Source organism: Leptonychotes weddellii, chromosome 4, assembly GCF_054177405.1.
Source record: "Leptonychotes weddellii isolate Sample4059 chromosome 4, ASM5417740v2, whole genome shotgun sequence".
Classification (NCBI taxonomy): Eukaryota; Metazoa; Chordata; class Mammalia; order Carnivora; family Phocidae; genus Leptonychotes; species Leptonychotes weddellii.
The window spans coordinates 87,488,419-87,506,804 of NC_138372.1; the positions used below are offsets into that span (position 1 = coordinate 87,488,419).

At 38.2% G+C, this 18,386-nt stretch overlaps 1 protein-coding gene across 5 annotated transcripts in view; it reads left to right on the forward strand.

Annotated features, from left to right (window-relative positions):
• The window catches only part of MAGI3 (membrane associated guanylate kinase, WW and PDZ domain containing 3), a 230,754-nt gene that overhangs the window by 165,484 nt on the left and 46,884 nt on the right, over positions 1 to 18,386 (forward strand). For 4 of the 5 annotated variants that reach the window (XM_031016887.2, XM_006728471.3, XM_006728472.3 and 1 more), the window contains 3 exons: positions 1,636 to 1,810; positions 5,108 to 5,187; positions 16,511 to 16,568. In XM_031016887.2, the coding sequence (XP_030872747.1) occupies positions 1,636 to 1,810; positions 5,108 to 5,187; positions 16,511 to 16,568 (313 nt within the window). The remainder of the gene's footprint in view (positions 1 to 1,635; positions 1,811 to 5,107; positions 5,188 to 16,510; positions 16,569 to 18,386) is intronic. The other variant, XM_081815695.1, reaches the window with a different exon arrangement.

The window sequence follows — 18,386 nt, forward strand, 5'->3', positions numbered from 1 at the left end:
ACCAAGAAAGTAACTCTAGAAAGAGAAGAGAAAATGGACACAGGAGGGTGGAGGGGCCTAGAAGCCAGGGGAAGAGAATGATCAACTATGTCAGATGCCACTGATAAGTCAGATAAGAGAGCCACTGAAAACTGATCATTGGATTTAGCTATGTGGAGGAAACAGGGTCATCCAATGAGATTAGGGCTGAGGGAGAAGTAATGGTAGATTTAAGAAGAAAAGTGTGAAATAGTTATCCAGGGGAGTGTCAGAGTGAACGGACTAAAGGAATTTCCTGTGATTATCATACACCATTAAATGCCCTCTTGAGGTTAGTTATCAGTTACATGTGCCTGCGTAGAGTAGGTGGAGAGATGTAAGCAGTTATGCCTCAGCCGGGCACGTATGCTGAAGTAAGGTTGAGGCAGAAGATCCAGTAGTGTTTGCAAGGGAGCGACGATCATGGCTGATCACGGAACTTAAGTTGCCTGAGTAGGACAATGAGGACATGGCGAGGGCACAGATGGGGGCGAGGGCACAGATGGGGGGTGAGGAATGGTGAAGGGTAGTAAGTAGCTGTATTAATGGATTCTAGAACTAGGTTGGATAAAGGACAGTGAGAGTGGAAGTACTATATGTAATGATATCTAAGGCGTCTTCTAAGATTCTCTGATTCCGAGGCATTGCCCGCAGTTTGGAGTTGTCGTAAGTTTGAAGTGCATGAATTGTGAATTCCCTAGATGGTAACCAAATTTTAGTATTCTTACCTACCTCATGGACTCTGGGACTCTCAAAGAATTGTGATATCACCATCAGAGAGTTAGACTTAACAGCAGAAAGTCTATTGAGCGTAATTTTAAAAAACTAGTATTATGTTAAAGGCCTGTGTTAAATATATGTGAGACAGGTTGGTAGAGCAGTTCAGAGCGCGGACCACCTAGATTTGAATCCTGACTGTGTGTTATCAGCTGTGTGACCTTGACTAAATTGACCTCACTGTGCCTTAGTTTCTTCATCCATAATCTAAAAAACATAAGAGTAATAATAAATCATCACAGGGCTGCTGTGAGGATCATGAGTTCATATATGTAAAGTGCTTCAAGTAGAGCCTGGCCCATGAAAGGACCGTGTAAGTGGCCCTGCAGACTTTGCTGTCAGTCATACACTAACTGACACATATTCACAATATTCCCAATTGATCCCAGTGTTGCTTGTCGCTTTTTTCCCAGACTGGCATCAGAAGTGCTGTACTGGGTTAATGTCACTTAGCAGATGAAAAAAATGCAGTATGTCTATTTGTTACCTCAAAAATGATAGCAGAACAGGGCGCCTGGGTGGCTCAGTTGGTTAAGTGACTGCCTTTGGCTCAGGTCATGATCCTGGAGTCGTGCGATCGATTTCCGCATTGGGCTCCCTGCTCAGCGGGGAGTCTGCTTCTCCCTCTGACCCTCCCCCCTCTCATGTGCTCTCTCTCTCTCTCATTCTCTGTCTCTCAAATAAATAAATAAAATGTTTTTAAAAAATGATAGCAGAACATGGACATAACACACATGGAAATTTGCAATAAGTGTTTGGCATTTTGTTGGAGATGAAGAGAGCTGTTTGAAGGGAGTGTAACTTTACCTGCTTTGCACGCTGTTCTGTGTTCAATGGCAGAAAACGGAGAGAGGCGTTCTGAGTCGTCTGACTGGATGAAGACTGTCCCGAGTTATAACCAAACTAATAGCTCCATGGACTTCAGAAATTATATGATGAGAGATGAGAATCTGGAACCACTGCCCAAAAACTGGGAGATGGCCTACACTGACACAGGGATGGTCTACTTCATTGAGTAAGCAAATGTCTGTATCTCTCCTAACACACCCTGTCACTGTGAGGCTTGGCTTACCATTGCTTTATCCTCATTCACGAGGCTTCCGTTTCTTTTGTCTTTCTTTAAAAAAATTTTTCATACAAGTAACAGTTGATTCTTTAATCTGATGATTTCCCTGGATGATATTTCATTTTTATTTGACTTGGATAAAGGACTTCTGGTTTTATAAAAACAGGATTAAAAACAGTTTTATCACTAATCATGAAAAATGTAGGCATGGAGGATATTTTGCCTTGATGTTTTTTTTAAACTTTTGATAGATTGTCCAACTTATTGAGCATTTCAAGAACTACCATCCTGTGGAGGGAGGGCATATGTATTATCTGAGCTGAATATTTTCAGTTCTAGATGTATTCAGGCAATGTAGTTGAATAATATAGGAGGGAAATATCACTGATCCTCAGACTCATTGGTACAATATAAATTGACAAACCCTAATTTATGAGAAAGCACTATTAATGTAAATATAAATATATTTATAGAGATATGGAATACCACATGTATTTGATCAACCTAAAATTTTATATGGTTTGCACCAGAGAATAATAATATGACAATAATTTTTTGGAAGTTTCATTATGAAGCATTTTTATATTCTTATGCAACTATAATTCTCATCTTTAAAATAATTTGCACAGAGGCAGAATATGAATGTAGTGAAGTTACAGAATACAGCAGGTAAATAACAATTAAAATATTGAGAGCTGGACACTATACTCAAGGAACATACACTTAAAAATGAGTTGGGGGGGGAAGACTTGAATCTGTTTCCTCATTTGGTCCCAAGTTCCACATCCTTCCCATAGAGTGAGCATCTTGCTTTACCAAGTGGAATTACAGTATTTAAAAGACATAGATTTTGTGTTAATTGTATTCTTTTTACCATACATGGTACAGTATTGATTATATTATACATGTACGTAAACATTAATGACAAGGATTATGCAAAACAGACAAAATTAGGTATACTCTTCTCTCTGGACAATTTGAGGGGTTGTTCAAGGGTAATTTAGACTTTTGGCTTTCATTCCGATTTTAGCACTAAATCCCCAAGTAAGATGTGGAGTCATCAGAAGTGGCTAGAGTATCTTCAGAAGCAGAGTATGAGACATTGAACCTGACAGTACTTTATCCTGTAAATGGGGATAAGTTAGTAAATTATAGAGAGAGGAGAGAATTTATAAAAGAAATGCCTTTAGAGTTGAACGTTATTTTTTTTTTAAAGATTTTATTTATTTTTTAGAGAGCGAGCGAGAGAGAAACAGCATGAGAGGGGAGAGGGTCAGAGGGAGAAGCAGGCTCCCTGCTGAGCCGGGAGCCCGATGTGGGACTCGATCCCAGGACCCTGGGATCATGACCTGAGCCAAAGGCAGATGCTTAACCATCTGAGCCACCCAGGCGCCCTAGAGTTGAACGTTATTAAAATGCATTAAAGACCTAGATATAAGACCTGAAACCATAAAACTCCTAAAAGAAAACACAGGGACACAATTTCATGGCATTGAATTTGGCAAGGACTTCTTGGATACAGAAACTACAGGCAACAAAAACAAAAATAGACAAACAGGACTTCATCAGACTTAAAAACTGTGCAGCAAAGGGAAGCACTCAACGAGTGGAAAAACAACTGGGAGAATAGGAGTAAATATTTGCAAACCCATATCTGATAAGGGGTTCGTAACCACAATATAGCTGAATAGTATTTGCTGCTGTAGCTAATGTATTTGATCTGCGTTACTACTGCTGTTAAATCACGCGTCTGTAAGAAAATAGGTCTGTAGCCTTTAGCTATTATGTTTTGGGTATAGCCCCTATGGACATTTCTTTACCTTGGGAAATATTGGGTAAATCCTGGTAGATTGCCTACATCTGCTAATTTAGCAATAAAAATTTTGGAGCATTGGAACCAAAGTTAAGCTTTTCTCAAGTAGCAATTTTGAATGTGGTTTAGCAAGATACATACATGATTTTTTTTTTTTTTCCTAACAATCTACATGCTGCTAAGCCTCTTTGGAGTCCTGATCCTTTTCATGTTGCTAAAATCAATTTAACTGGCTTGAGTGTGGAGAAATGAGCACTTTGACAGAATGGATAACACAGACTATCTAGAAACAATCCCAGTTTCTCCTATTCAGATTATCCATTATTCAGCATACAGAAGTGTTTCTGCCACAGTCTACCAGCTAGTATTATACCTGGCAATGTGTAAGAAGGGGTTGCAATGGCCCTAAGTAGCTCAGGAGTTAGAAAAGGCATAGAAGGTATGATTAATTCCCTGAAACCATTGGTTTAATTTCCTAAGAATAATTAATATAAAGGATAGGGAGTTTATCTCATGATAAAAACACCAATGAATGATATTTTTTATTCACGTTGTTATTCTCACTCTACTTTGATAATAACTTTAATTTGCATTTTGTTGTCTTGGGTATATTTTCCTCCATGGTGTTTTTTTCTTTAATATCCTATTTCAGATGTTTATACTATACCAGTATCTACTCAGCAGTGTGATGGCTTTGTTTTGGCATTGGTATCTACTGCATGGTGACACTGCTCCTTGAAGCCTCTGTGGTCTGCTTCATAAAAAGGAGTGTGGGGGGGGGGAGGGGGGGGCTTTTGGTTCTGCCTTCTTTTTTCTATTCAGTATATGATCCATAGTTTGTACAGTAGACTTTAACTGTACCCATCATTTTTACTTTCATGCTGCAGAAATAGATACTTGCAGACTTTTTATTTCATGAAACTCCTTCATTTTAAAGAACCCTTTTGAGGGCAGGGGAATCTGTCTGTTTTAACACTCTATCGCCCGCCATCAGCACAGTGCCACGCATCACAGGTACTCAAGAAATAGAGTGTTTTTTGAAGGGAGGGAGGAAGGAATTCAGCCAGCACCAAACAAGGTTTTCAAGGCAGCTTTTTCAACTGGATAATGCACAGTATGGGGCTATGTGCCCACCCTTTGGAATATTTTTGACTGCTTAAGTCAGTGTCTGTTATTCTGTACTTGGCATTTTACCCCTTCTTTTAGTGTCTTCTTTCTCAGATTAGTGCCTCTAGGATTACCTTCCCTCTATGGCAGTTTTGAAGGAGCAGGTTGAAAACAATAGGATTATTGAATCAGAGGTGTGCAGACAGAGCCTGTAGGAGATAAATGTGCAGACATCATATACCTTTCAGTCACTTTTAATCTTTGCTTTTGAAATACTTTCCTCCCTCTTTATTTTACTGTTTCTAATTGAAATCTTTATTCTGCAGCCACAATACCAAGACAACCACCTGGTTGGATCCTCGTCTTTGTAAGAAAGCCAAAGCCCCTGAAGACTGTGAAGACGGAGGTAGAGAATCAGAAATCTTTTATACTGTTACTTATTCACTTAATCCTTCTTGTTTTTCTTGCTTGGATAGTGAGTTTTCCAAAACCCTAAACAAACCATAATGTGCATAAGCACATAAGCAGTGGGTGGATATCATATTCAACTGACTCTCACAATTGTGTCATTGAATCTAATTTTATGAGAGACTTTATTTCTCTCTTTTTGAGAATTATACAATGAAATCCTTGTTAAGAGTCTTAATAAAAATAAATTGCCCTTTTTTCACGTTTGTTTTAAAGAAAAAGTTTTCAATTTCTAAATAAATATTTTAATAAATTAGATACATTCTTAACCACAGGGTAGCCTCATCATGGCTATTGAACCTTCAAAAATATATTTAATTTAGTATCACTAGAATAGATGTGTTAGTATTTATGGCTATTCTTTCATTTAGAGCATCAGTAGAAACTGAGTGAAAGTCTCTAATATATCCCGCCCCCCACCAAACCCACACACAATTTTTACTGCCTAGTAGAAAAATTTCTCTAAGAATTCTTAGGTAATAATGCTTGTTTATCTTATGTATTATATAGTTCTTAATAGTATAGTCTTGCACATAAATATAGACTTTACCCCAACCAAAATTGTTTGCTATGCCTTCTTGAATATAGAGTGAAGATGAATAAAATTTGCATTCATTTTGTAACACCGTATCAGAAATTATTTACCTTGGTTAAAAATGAATGGCTGTGAATGAGTTTCAGATAGTCCTCCTATAGATTGAACTCCAATCTATTAAAAAAAAATTAAACATATTTTGTTCAGCATGATTGCAATATTAAGAATTTTTCTAGGAACAACCAATTGGAAAATGGAATTATTTTAAAATTGTTTGCAATGATATAAAAAAAATTAGATACCTTGAAGCAAATCCACTGAAAGATGCACAGATCTACTGAAAGATGCACAAGACACACTGAAAACTAGAAAATATCCCTGAAAGAAATTAATGAAGACTTGAAATAATTGAGGAGATACACTGTGTTCACAGATTGAATGACACAATGTCGTTAATGATGTTCATTTTCCTTAAAGTGATATCTAGATTTAGCACAATCCCAATCAAAATCCTCTAAGTCTGTCTTGAAGAAATTGATGAGCCAATTCTAAAATATATATAGCTCCAGTTAGCCAGATAGTCTTTTAAAAGGACAGAGGTAAAGGATGTAGGCCACCAGATTTGAAGAGTTACTGTAAAGCTCAGTAACCAGGACAGTGTGGCATTGACATAAGGATAGACAAGTAGATCACTAGAACAGAACATAGAGAATCCAGAAATAGATGCACACATATGTAATCACTTAATCTACAGCCCAGGTGCCAAATCAATTCAATGAGAGGAGGAAGATCTTTAACAAATGGTGCTGGAAAAACTGGGTGGATATTCGTAAGGAAAAATGAACTTCAGCTATACCTCACTCCATACACAGAAATTAATTTCAGGTGGATCAAAGACCTAACCATAAAAGCTAGAACCCTAAAGCTTTTAGAGGAAAATTTAGGAGAATATCTTCATAATTTCAGGATTAGCAAAGATTTCTTAGGCCATAGAAAGTATGAACCATGAAAGAAAAACTTGATAAATTGGACTTAATAAAAATTTTAAATTTTTATTCATCAAAAGACACCATTAAGAAAATGAATAGACAAAGTCGTAGGCTATGTGATATGTATCTGACAAAGGAATTATGTCCTGAATCTATAAAGAATGGTTATAACTCATTAATAAGAAGACAAACAACCAAATTTTTAAATGGGCAAAATATTTAAATAGACATTTCACCAAAGAAGATCTACAAATACCCAATAACCACTAGAAAAGATACTTAATATCATTAGTCATTGAGGAAATGTGAATTAAAACCACAGAGAGACACCACTTTATATCTACGAGAATGACTATAATCAGAAAAGACAGATAATAACAAATGTTGGTGAGGATGGGAAGAAATGGTAACCCTGGTACAGTGCTGAGCAGAATATAAGATGGTACAACTGCTTTGGAAAACAGTTTGGCAGTTTCTTAAAAGGTTAAATACAAATTTACCCTATCACCTAACATTTCCACTCCCTAGTCATCTACCCAGGAGGAATGAAAACATATGTCCACACAAAGACGTGCCTATAAATATTCATAGAATCACTATTCAGAATAGCCCCAAAGTGGAAACAACTCAAATGTCGACCAACTAATGAATGGATAAATAAAATGTGTAATCATCCAGTGCAATACTAGTCAGCAATAAAAAGGAATGAAATAGTTTACATACTACAACATGAGCAAATCTCAATGTGTTATGCTAAGTGACAGAACTAAAGACCAGCTACTACAGGATTCCATTTATATGAAATGTCTGGAATAGGCAAATCGATAGAGACAGAAGGGCAAATCAGTGGTGGTTGCCCAGTGGTGAGGATGGGAATAGAGATTAAATCACATGAGGGATCTTATTGGAGCCATAGAAATGTTCCCAAACTGGATTGTGGTGATGGTTGCACAACCCAGTAAATTATTAAAACTCCTTGAACACTTAAAACAGATTAATTTTATGATATGCAAAGTATACCTCAATAAAGTTGTTTTTGTTTTTTTTTAAAGATTTTATTTATTTGAGAGAGAGAGAATGAGAGAGAGAGAGAGCATGAGGGGGGGAGGTCAGAGGGAGAAGCAGACTCCCCGCCAAGCAGGGAGCCCGATGCGGGACTCGATCCCGGGACTCCAGGATCATGACCTGAGCCGAAGGCAGTTGCTTAACCAACTGAGCCACCCAGGCGCCCCTAAAGTTGTTTTTCAAAATGGCCAAAGAACTTGGACACTTCACCAAAGAAGACAGAGGACTAGACAGGAAGGACATGAAAAGGTGCTCATCTTCATTAGCCATCACTACAGTGAGACGCATTCACGTTCCCTGGAAGGGCTGGAGTCAAATACACTGAGAGCACCAAAGACTGGGGAGATTGTAGAGGGGCTGCAACTTTTACTGGTTGGTGGTGATGTGGTGGTGAACATTTTGGAGAGCTTTTGGCAGTTGCCCATGGGGCCTTGTCTCAGGAGAAACGAAAACACATGTTCCCAAAAAGACTCCACCTGAATGATACGACAGCTGTATTCATAACTCAAACCTGGAGCCATTCCAAATACCCATCCACAGAAGAATGGATAAACAATTTTTGGTATATTCACGCAGTGAAATAGTACTCATCAGTAAAAAGAAAAAAACTGTTGATAATCCTCAACAGTCTCAGAAACTTGCTGAATAGAAGAAGCCAGACACAAAAGAATGGGTACTCACTTAGCCATTAATTAAAGTCCGAGAACAGGGAGACTCATCTATGCTGATAGAAGTTGGAAAATGAGGCAGAGAATGGGGAAGTGGGTGAATTGAAATAACTCTCTGGAATGATGAATATATTCTCCACCTTGTTTGGGGCGGCGGTTAGGAAGGCACATGCAATTGCCCACACTCATTTTTTCTTTTATAACTGAACGAGCACTTAAGATCTCTTGTATTTTGTCGGATGTTAATAACATACCGCGCTTGTCTATAAGGCTTTCATCAGCAAGTTCCGTATGGTGAAATCAGCTACAGTCAAGGTAAACTAGAATATGTAATACCAGAAAATTTGACTTTTTTAAGCCTGTGAATGTGGTGTTAGCCTTCGCAGGCACGTCTGTCTTGCTGGTCTTCATGCCTTTTCCTGCACACTGATCATTCCAGTTCAGTTCTCTGCCTTTTCCTGTTTTCCCTTATAGAATGAATTTATTGTCAGAGCTCTAATTATTAATTTACTATAGCTGGCCCATTATTGAATCTCTAGTATTGTCCTGTTTGGAATTCTGTTTCTGTATTTCCTATTGCATTTGAGATTTTTTTAATTTTTTAATTTTTATTTTTTTAAATTTTAAAACATAATTTGTATTAACTTTATCTCCATAAACCAAAAACACGTAGAGACTTTAAAAAAAAATTGCCCTAGTAGCACTTCTAATACACATATTTAAAACTAAACTGACATCTTTCTTCTAAAGTCACCCCCTACCCATCCCTCTTTCTGGCATACATGCCATGCTTATAGTCCTCTGGGCCAGATGATCGGAGGCAGATTTGCTTCTTCTTCCTCTCCTCTTGCTCTGTTCCCTATACAGTTCCCAATCCCCGTTGCTTTTTCTTTTTTTCTCCATAGTCTGCCAATATATTAGTATGAAAATTTTCTAATATATAGAAAAATTGAGAGAATTTTATAGTAATTTGCCCACCACTGAGATATTACAATGAGCATTTTGCCATTTTGGCTTTTTCACGTAGCTGTCTATCCATATGCTTTTATATCTTTAAGATCTTTTTTCTTTTAAATCTTCCTCCATCCCTCCAGTCACCACAAACTTAAATTATTCTTGGTCATCTTGTCCTGCAGTCATTTCTCCTCCTTCAATATGTTCTTTATGCTGGTGGTGTCCAAAATGATGGTGCTCAAATTATCTATTGATGTACAGGAAGAAAATGTTAGAACTTATTTTCCGTAATGTTCCTACTGGGAAAAAAAAATAAGTTTCTCTACTATTTTACATACAGATTGACAACGCGTTCTTTCTCATTCTGTATGTCAGATGATCACGTGCAGCACCCAGAGTGTCTTGAGGGAAAAGTGGACGTAGCTTCATTACTTTTGTCAAGGGCACTGTAAAGTTTTACAGTTCACTTGTGCCCAGTTAAGGGGATATATAGACTTTGTTATTTCGTTTTTAATTCACACACAACTGAAATGTGGCTTAAAAAGATTTCTGCAAAGATACTGCCTGTTGAAGATAATACAAATATGCAAGCCCAAACAAACAGTAAGTAAACAGCAGAGACCTGATGCTTCATATACCTCATGTGAGCTTTTTAAAACCACATTGAGGTAAAATTGATAATTATTCATTTCGTCTTTATCTCCTTTTTTTCCTGTTTCGTATATGTTTTATTATGTACATAGTAGTAGGAGTATGGGACAGATATTTATGAATAACCATATACATCTTGGAAGTACATGTTAAATGTTTTGCTGATAAGGCTACATGATCCAAAACCTTTGGCCACATTGGCTATGAATCTTTCTAGAATATAACTGCCTTATACCTCTCCCTTGCTCAGATACCTATAATGGCTCCCTACAGTCACAGAATAAAGTCTAGTTTACAATTGAACCATATTCTGTATTTCTTTTTCAAAGTATTTTCTTTTTTTTTCCCCAAGTATTTTCATGTCACAAATATGACATCATTTTTGTCTTTGCCTCTGCCACGTGCCCATCTCTTTGGCCAGGAACAAGACTCACTCGCTCCCTGTGTCCACCTGGCTCAGACCTACTCATCTTCCTAAGCTCAGTTCTAGAGTCTAATTTCTTTGTCACCCACTCTGTCATTCTCTGCAGGTCAGAATTAGATGTTCTCTTCTCTGTGCTCAACAGTACCATATGACATATTTCTACTGGAGCATGTATTAACATTGCAGCGTAACTAGATACATACACTCTGTAGGAGCGATGATTTTGTCTCACTCATCTACCTATCCCTTCAGTAGAGGCTTAAATGTTTGGAAGGAGGGGAGAAGGAAAAGGAAGAAATGGAAAGAAGCTACTCTATCCCACAGATTATTTCAGTCTCCTTCTTGAAAATATTTTTTAATCTCTATGAAGTTCTGGGCGGAGGCCATAAATAGTAAGTCTGTCTTTGTTCACTTGTTGGGAGTCAATAGAGAAATAAGACCCAGGAAGCAGAGGGTTGAGTTAGAATGCTAGCTCTGCATCTACGTGGGCTTCCTGGTATTTTACCCCTGTAGGAAGCAGCCTTCAGCACTCAATCTCTGGCCTCTGATCAGCTAGGTCCTCCTCCCCTAAGGCAGGCATGGCAAATCAGACCGAACTGCACTCTCTGCAGGCAACAGTGAAGGAACTCAAGAGGCCCTGAGCCAAGCGTACTGAATTCATTTCTAAAACTCTCCAGTCAGATAAGATAGACATTCTTCCTTGGAGAAGAAAGGAAGGGGGCTCAGAGAAACTAGACTGTTTCTCCCATTCTTTCCCCTCTATGGAAATTTGAAAAATTGGGTGAGTGTGTCCCCTTAATGCTCTTTACGTTAAAGGTGACAGTATGTCTTGGTTGGCCCAGGACTAACCCAGCTTATTCCTTTTGTCCCAGCATAATTAATAATAGTGTCCCCTTTTACTCTCAAAAGTGGACAGTACATTATATGGTCAACCTAAGCAACCTAAGCAATACAGTTGCAGTTAGTATTCTAAGAATGTTCAAAACTTTTTGATAGAAGGGCTACTCTCCATCCCCACAACTGGGTATGCCTTCCTCACATCCCCTGTACTTACTGTGGGAACCCCACAGTTTGGACCCCTGAGCCTATTTGTTTGATGCTCAGCCAACTGTTACCACTTCCACTGTGCACTTGGTCTCCTCCCTGAGTGGGGGAAATGGCCCCACGGTATGCTCTGTCCCAGTACGCTATATCTGACTTAACATTGGTGATCTCCACAGTGCTTTGCAGAGTAGATGCTCAGTAAGGGATAATAATAATGAAGACATTTTAAATGTAAGTTTTTGTAGTTGAAGATGCTTATTGCTTGCATTCTGCTAAACATTTAAGATCTTCTAGAAAAACCTTAGTTTCTACAACTTGCCCTTTTCCTTCCTAGTCTTCTGATATTCAGAACCCAACTGTATCTTGATGCTATCTCTAATGGTTTAATTGATGTACATATCTATATTCATTCAAATAAAATAAGTAGTGTTTTGGTTAAATAGTTATCTTAAAAATACAACATCAGGAATCCATTTTATACCCAGCTCACCTCTTTTATGATGAAAGATTCCATTTTTACTAAAGGCTAAAAAGTATTAAATGCTGATGGTATTGTGGAGCTTAGAGAATGATAAAAAAGAATTATCAACTGACTACCGCTCCACAATGAGAAAACAATTGCAATTCATATATTTAAATAAGAAAAATATTATTTGGGCAAGAGGAAACAAAGATAAATTCATTGGCTGTAGAACCAACCAGCTGCTTGATATTGCCAGAAATGGTTTTTCCTTTTGAATCAGCTTTTGGGGAGAATGCTCTGGCTTCTAGCCCAGAAAGATATGGTGTTAGGTCTTTCCTCTCTCAATAGTAGATAAATACATGTTCTCTTGACCCTACTCCTGCCAGTTCTCAACTAATTTTTTTACAACCAAGTTTCAAAAGAAAAAAAAAAAAAAAAAGAAAGTCATCTCTTCTTGAGGACTTCACCTCCTGTTTTCCCTCCCACTACTACAATATGCTGACTTTTGCCCCCTATCTTTTCAGTGAAAGTGCTTGTCTTAAGGTCATGAATAGCCTCCTGTTTGCCAGATTTGATGGTCTCTTTTCAGCCCTTTGGTTCTCATAGCTTTACAGAGCATGTATTAGTGTTGACCACACTCTCCTCCCCTGTCTTCTTTGACACCCTTTCCCCTGACTATTCTTACTTTCTCCATCTGCTCCTTAAATTGTGAACACTCCTGAGGTTCTGTTCTCTACCTTATTCTGTTCACAATTTATCCTAGTGATCTTGTCCACTGCTGTGGCTTTTTTTTTTTTTTCTTAAGATTTTATTTTTTTATTTGAGAGAGCGAGAGATAGCACATGAGCAGGGGTGAGAGAGGGGCAGAGGGAGAGGGAGAAGCAGACTCCCTGCTGAGCAGGAAGCCAGATGCAGGGCTCTATCCCAGGACCTGGAGATCATGACCTGAGCTGAAGGCAGATGCTTAACTGACTGAGCCACCCAGGCACCCCTGCTGTGGCTTGTATTCATTTATTTTTTAAATTTAATTTAATTTTATTATGTCATGTTAGTCACCATACAGTACATCATTAGTTTTTGATGTAGTGATCCATGATTCATTGTTTGCCTATAAGACCCAGTGCTCCATGCTCTGCTGTGGCTTTTAAACGCAGTGTCTCTCAAATCCTTATCTTCCCACATTGCTCTTTTGAAGACCAGGTTTCTGTTTCCATGAAATTGTGAGATATCTCTGCCAGGATGTTCCATAGACCCCTCAAATGTGTTACCTCCAAACTGAGCTCAGTCTTCTGTATACCCTCCCCTTCTGCCCTCAACAGTGACGTCACATCCTCCCAGTTCAATGGGCCCCAGCTGGTTCCCATCCTCAAATTTCTCCTCACCGTATCCTCCTCATTTTGTTCTCTCAGTTCTGACTTTTAAATGCTTGCCATCTCTTGAGTGTCCACTGGTGCTGAGGCCTGTACTAGGCACTTTTTACATATTATTTGTCCCCTAAATGCCTCTAAATCCAAATTAATACTGCTTTCCTATTCCCAGAGCTATTCTCATGGTAGGTATTCAGTCAATATTTGATAACGTACCCGTTTCATGCCAGAAGAGCCAGGAACCTGGGAATCATTTTGGCCTCCTCTTCTCTTTTCCTCCTTCAGGCTTCAAGGTCATCACTGAGTCCTGTTACTCTGACTTCTATAAACATTCTCTCTCTCCGTTCCATCTACCACTGCCTTAGTTCTGGCCTTCGTGACTCCTTGTCTAGGCTATTATCCATTTTATTATTTGTCTGTCTTTATTCTCCATGCCATCTATTCCATCCTCTGTTACTGCTGCCCATAATCTTTCTCAAATATAAATTTAATTTTGCCTTTGTCCAGCATAATCGGTTCCACTGTCATCTAAATAAAGATCGCAATCCTTAACTGGCACTCCTTGTGATTTGGTGCTTGCTTATAAGATAAGCACCTTGCAGACAACCTTCACTCCAGTCCTATCAAATTATTTCTAATTACTGAAAATGCCACCCATTCTTAACCCCTCAGCGCTCTTTGACCTGTTGGAATGGCCCCCTTCTCCCCATTTCCAAATCATCCTTTAAGACTGCTCAAGCATCACCCTCTTTTAGAAGGCTTTCTTGCTAGTTTACCAGGCAAGTGATGTCATTCCTCTGCACACCACCCCCCCAGAAGCTGGTGTTTATCTTTATTATGTAATTTATCTTTTCTGCCTTTCTGCTTAGACTGTGAACTTTTTGAGTTCAAGAACTGTGTTGTGTTTCTAATTATTCTTGCATAAGGAAGAAGAAAAGAGGAAGAGAGAGAGGAAAAAAAGGGAAGGAAGCCAGTGAATTAATTGACGCACTGGATAGTGTATAAAATTGCTGGGTGTTTTAGTTTTGCTTTTATTAACTTTATTTTGAATGGGCAAATAATAACCACTTCTTTATCTCGTTAATCTGCCCTGCAGAAAACTGGCTAATGCTATCAGTGGTAAAGGATTAAAGCCATAACTAAAAGTAACCCAGAAGATAAATTACCATTTTATTTACTCGCCTAAAAAAAGGGATGTGCTTTATCTGTTATGTGCTAATTAAAATGCTGAAGCAACTTCCAGATGAATGCTGAAATATATTTATGTTGATCTTTTATCCTTATTAAGTATTAATACATTCTTTTTAGTGAGTTTTTTAGATACCAGATGGTTTCTACAGTTCTTGTAGCTCTCCAAACTTCTAAAGACATAGGATAAATCCAGTTGTGGTGCAGTAATAGGATCCATCCTCACTCAGCACTACTCAGTTCCCATGCTATTTCAAGAAACTCTCTATTACAGAAAAAAATCTCTTTCATGGAGGATCCTTAATGGTAACGCTTTGGTAATATTATTAAAGAACATGTTTTTTACAGATATAATCCAACAAATACTCTTCTCCCCATAACAGTTACCTGATCATAAAATATTATACCTGCTGAATTGACAGTTACTTGCTTCACAGCTGCGGAGGATCAAAGTGAACTGAAGTGTGTCCCAGTTCTTCGCAGCTGTTTTATTCTGTTTTCACATAGCCATTTTCAACTGTTTCCATCTTTTCCACCTTAGACATTTCAGCCAGGTCCTTCAAAGGAAAAACCACAAAAACCCACCAAGCTTCAAAACCACCAGTCAATCAATACACACACACACACACACAGGCAGAAAAATATGATGGAAAAAAAGGGGTGAAGGTGATTCAGAGCTTTCATCAAGAGGCTAGTCATTTATTCTCTCCTTTTATTCTGAATGTGAAATAATTTTATTGGAGCATAACAGTTTGTATAGCTTGTCAGCTTCATCACAATGACATTTTTACTTACAAAGTCAGTGCATCAAAACTGCGGCTAAGTAGGAGAGAATTAATAAATCTTTGGATATAATCTAAGCCTATTTGCTGTCTAGCATATATTGCATGTGTGTGTGCGTTTCATCCTCGGAGGAAAACACTTTAAAAGAAATTGAAAATGAAAGTATGGACCATCATAGTGTGTAACTGTGGGTTTAAAAAAAAAACTCCTTCTTGCTGGGCTCCTGTGTATAAATTGTTAGCACTAAAACCACCTGCTAAGAACATTCCTGCCAACTTAATCCATGTCTAATAAAATGATTCTTCTGAAGCCTTAACTTGGAAAACAGAGCGGGAAGGAAACGAGGATTCTTTCTTGACAGGGTCAGTTTCTATTGGAGAGACCAGAATTTTTTTTTTTTTTTTTAAGCTATCAGAAATTCAGCTACCTTCAGTTTTTCTTGGTATATTTCATTGGTCAGTTACTTGGAATGAGTAATATGTAATAATCCTATGTAAGATATTTCTTTGTTACCAGACACAAATATGGATTCTACACAAGGCACTGTGGTAGTTATTCCACATTTTCCTCCCAAAACTCAAGTCAAGTTCAGGCAAGGGAGAGTAGGTATTTTCTTAGATTTTAAGGAAACCTCAGTTGCTTACCTGAAATGAAAAAAATCCAAGGCTGGACTTTTTTTAGGGGGAGGAGTGGGGCAGAATAACAGAAATAATTGACAAGTCTTATTTATACATGGAAAAATGGAACAAGTAGCTGCTGCTTGTACTGAGCTGGAGGGTTAAGTGTGTCTTGCACCGGCAATATCAAGCTGTTTAAATGAAGGATCTACACCAGATGATTTTTTAAATAATTAACCTTTTTCTGGCTTCTGATTCAGGTAAACACTTTTGAGTTGAATGTCATCTTTTGTCCTGGGCTCCTAATTACTTGCTGAGACACTCACTAGCTATTGAAGAAGCCACGCAAACTCAAACCGTATTTGTTGTTTGAAAGCGAGTCCTCAGCTTTCTGCCAGTCTCCCAAATATGAGTGTCATGAAATAAAAGACACTGAAATTCACTCGTGGTGAATTCTTCTCTGTTGGTTTCGAATCTGGCTTTTTACTCCATTTCCTTTTTTTTTTTTTCCAGAACTTCCTTATGGCTGGGAGAAAATAGAGGACCCTCAGTATGGGACATACTATGTCGAGTAAGTTTGTTACCTCAGTTACTATTCTCCCAAACGTTTTCCCTTCACTGTACAGCTTTAGGGAATCACCCGAATACAACACTTTATGTTTCCACAATCCAGCTTTCAAGTTTTTCCACTAGAGGAATTAGAAGTAGGGGCAGTGAGCATTTACTTCAGTGGGTCTGGGCTCCCCAGAAGTTGGCTTTGAAGTAAATAGAGCAAGAGGGAAGTTACCACGCTGATGAATAGCTGGAAGTGGTTACCATTATTACCACGGCATCTAAAGAGAAAAATAGTATATAGAAAACTGAAATGAGGGCATGGACTAGATGAAATGTTAAGGTCACTTCCAACACCACAGACAGCTATTTGGTCATGAAGGCCTCAAAGGACTCTAAGGGCAGTGAACCATAATGATCCAAAGTTTTGGAGTACAGGATTAGAAGTGTACTGTCTTTTAGGGCGTTAATCAAGGAACACTTTCGGGGGAAGAGAGTTGCTTCTTACACAGCTGTTACGGTTAAATTTAAACATAAGTATATGTCGGAGTGGAGCACCGAACACCTGCCTGTGTTAGAGAAATCAGTGTCCTCGGATTTTTCTTTCCCTTTTCTTCATTTATCCAATTGCGACGTTGTTATGATGAGGGATTGCTTTCTTTCCAAATGCTATAGGTAGAATTTTGACCTTAGGCAAATAACTGCCATCAGAAATGTTGCTACTATGTACCTAGAAACTAGGAGTCTGGACCTACTGCTGAGGTAGTGAAGGCCAAATATCATTACCTGAAAAAGTAGCAAACATGGGAATCTTCTAGTTTTATGGTTGCTTATTAATTTTTCATCAATTTTTGGGTGTAAACAAATGCCCTTTCCTAGTATTTATCCCTATAGTAAGTATCTCTGACTCCTGTTGTAACTCTGGTCTTTTTCTTTTAACGAAGTATCGTTGACACACAATGTCACATTTGTTTCAAGTGTACATCTAGTCTTTATTCTGATGTGTAGATTGTTCTTTGAGTCCCTGTGGCTAGAGTTTTGGAATGATTTCTTAAAATCTAACTTGAACCCTAGGAAAACAACTCAGTTTGACCCTTAGGTATATAACTTCACCTTGTTAACACTTTGGTTCCTTTGGAAGGCTCTGCTAATTTTATTTTCATTGTGTTAATGTCTTGCTGGTAGTGTCATGTGAAAAGTAGATAGCTCTTTCATTGCTGCTGTTGTTTTTTTCTAAAGCATATTTAGTTAAAGAAACAATCATTTCTCAGTCAAAGGACTATTGGCGGGCCAACTGGAAAGGTTTTGTGGGATTTTCCCCCCTAGCTGTTTAGTCTGTTTAAATTTGGCTTCAGTAAACTATTAATTGCCATTGACACTGCTGAACATTTCTGCAGTAATGATTCTCATTCTCTTATTGTCCATTCCAAGTAAATTTGAATACATGGTCAAGAGGTGAAAGTTGTTTGCCTGTTATAAAATCTTGGGCTAAATGATCTGGTTCTCATTAAGCAAAGATATCATGTTGAAGCAACTTCAGGGCGAATCCTGAAGTGACCTGCTCCCAGGTCATGGAGTGTGTGTAAAATAGCCTGAATTAGGGGCAAGAGCAGCAACATGATTTTGTGTGATTGTTCCCAGAACGAGCTCATTTTACAGGAGGGTAATTTATTAGATTAAGAAAGAGCAGGCTGTACTCAAGATGCACATTAGTATGGAGTCAGCTGAGCTATGGAGTGTGGCTTGATTCCCAGATTAGTCAGGTTTTGAATCCCGACCATAGTAATCTGCAGTGAGTTTACCGATGGAGATGCAAAGCTGTTACTTGAATGGCTAC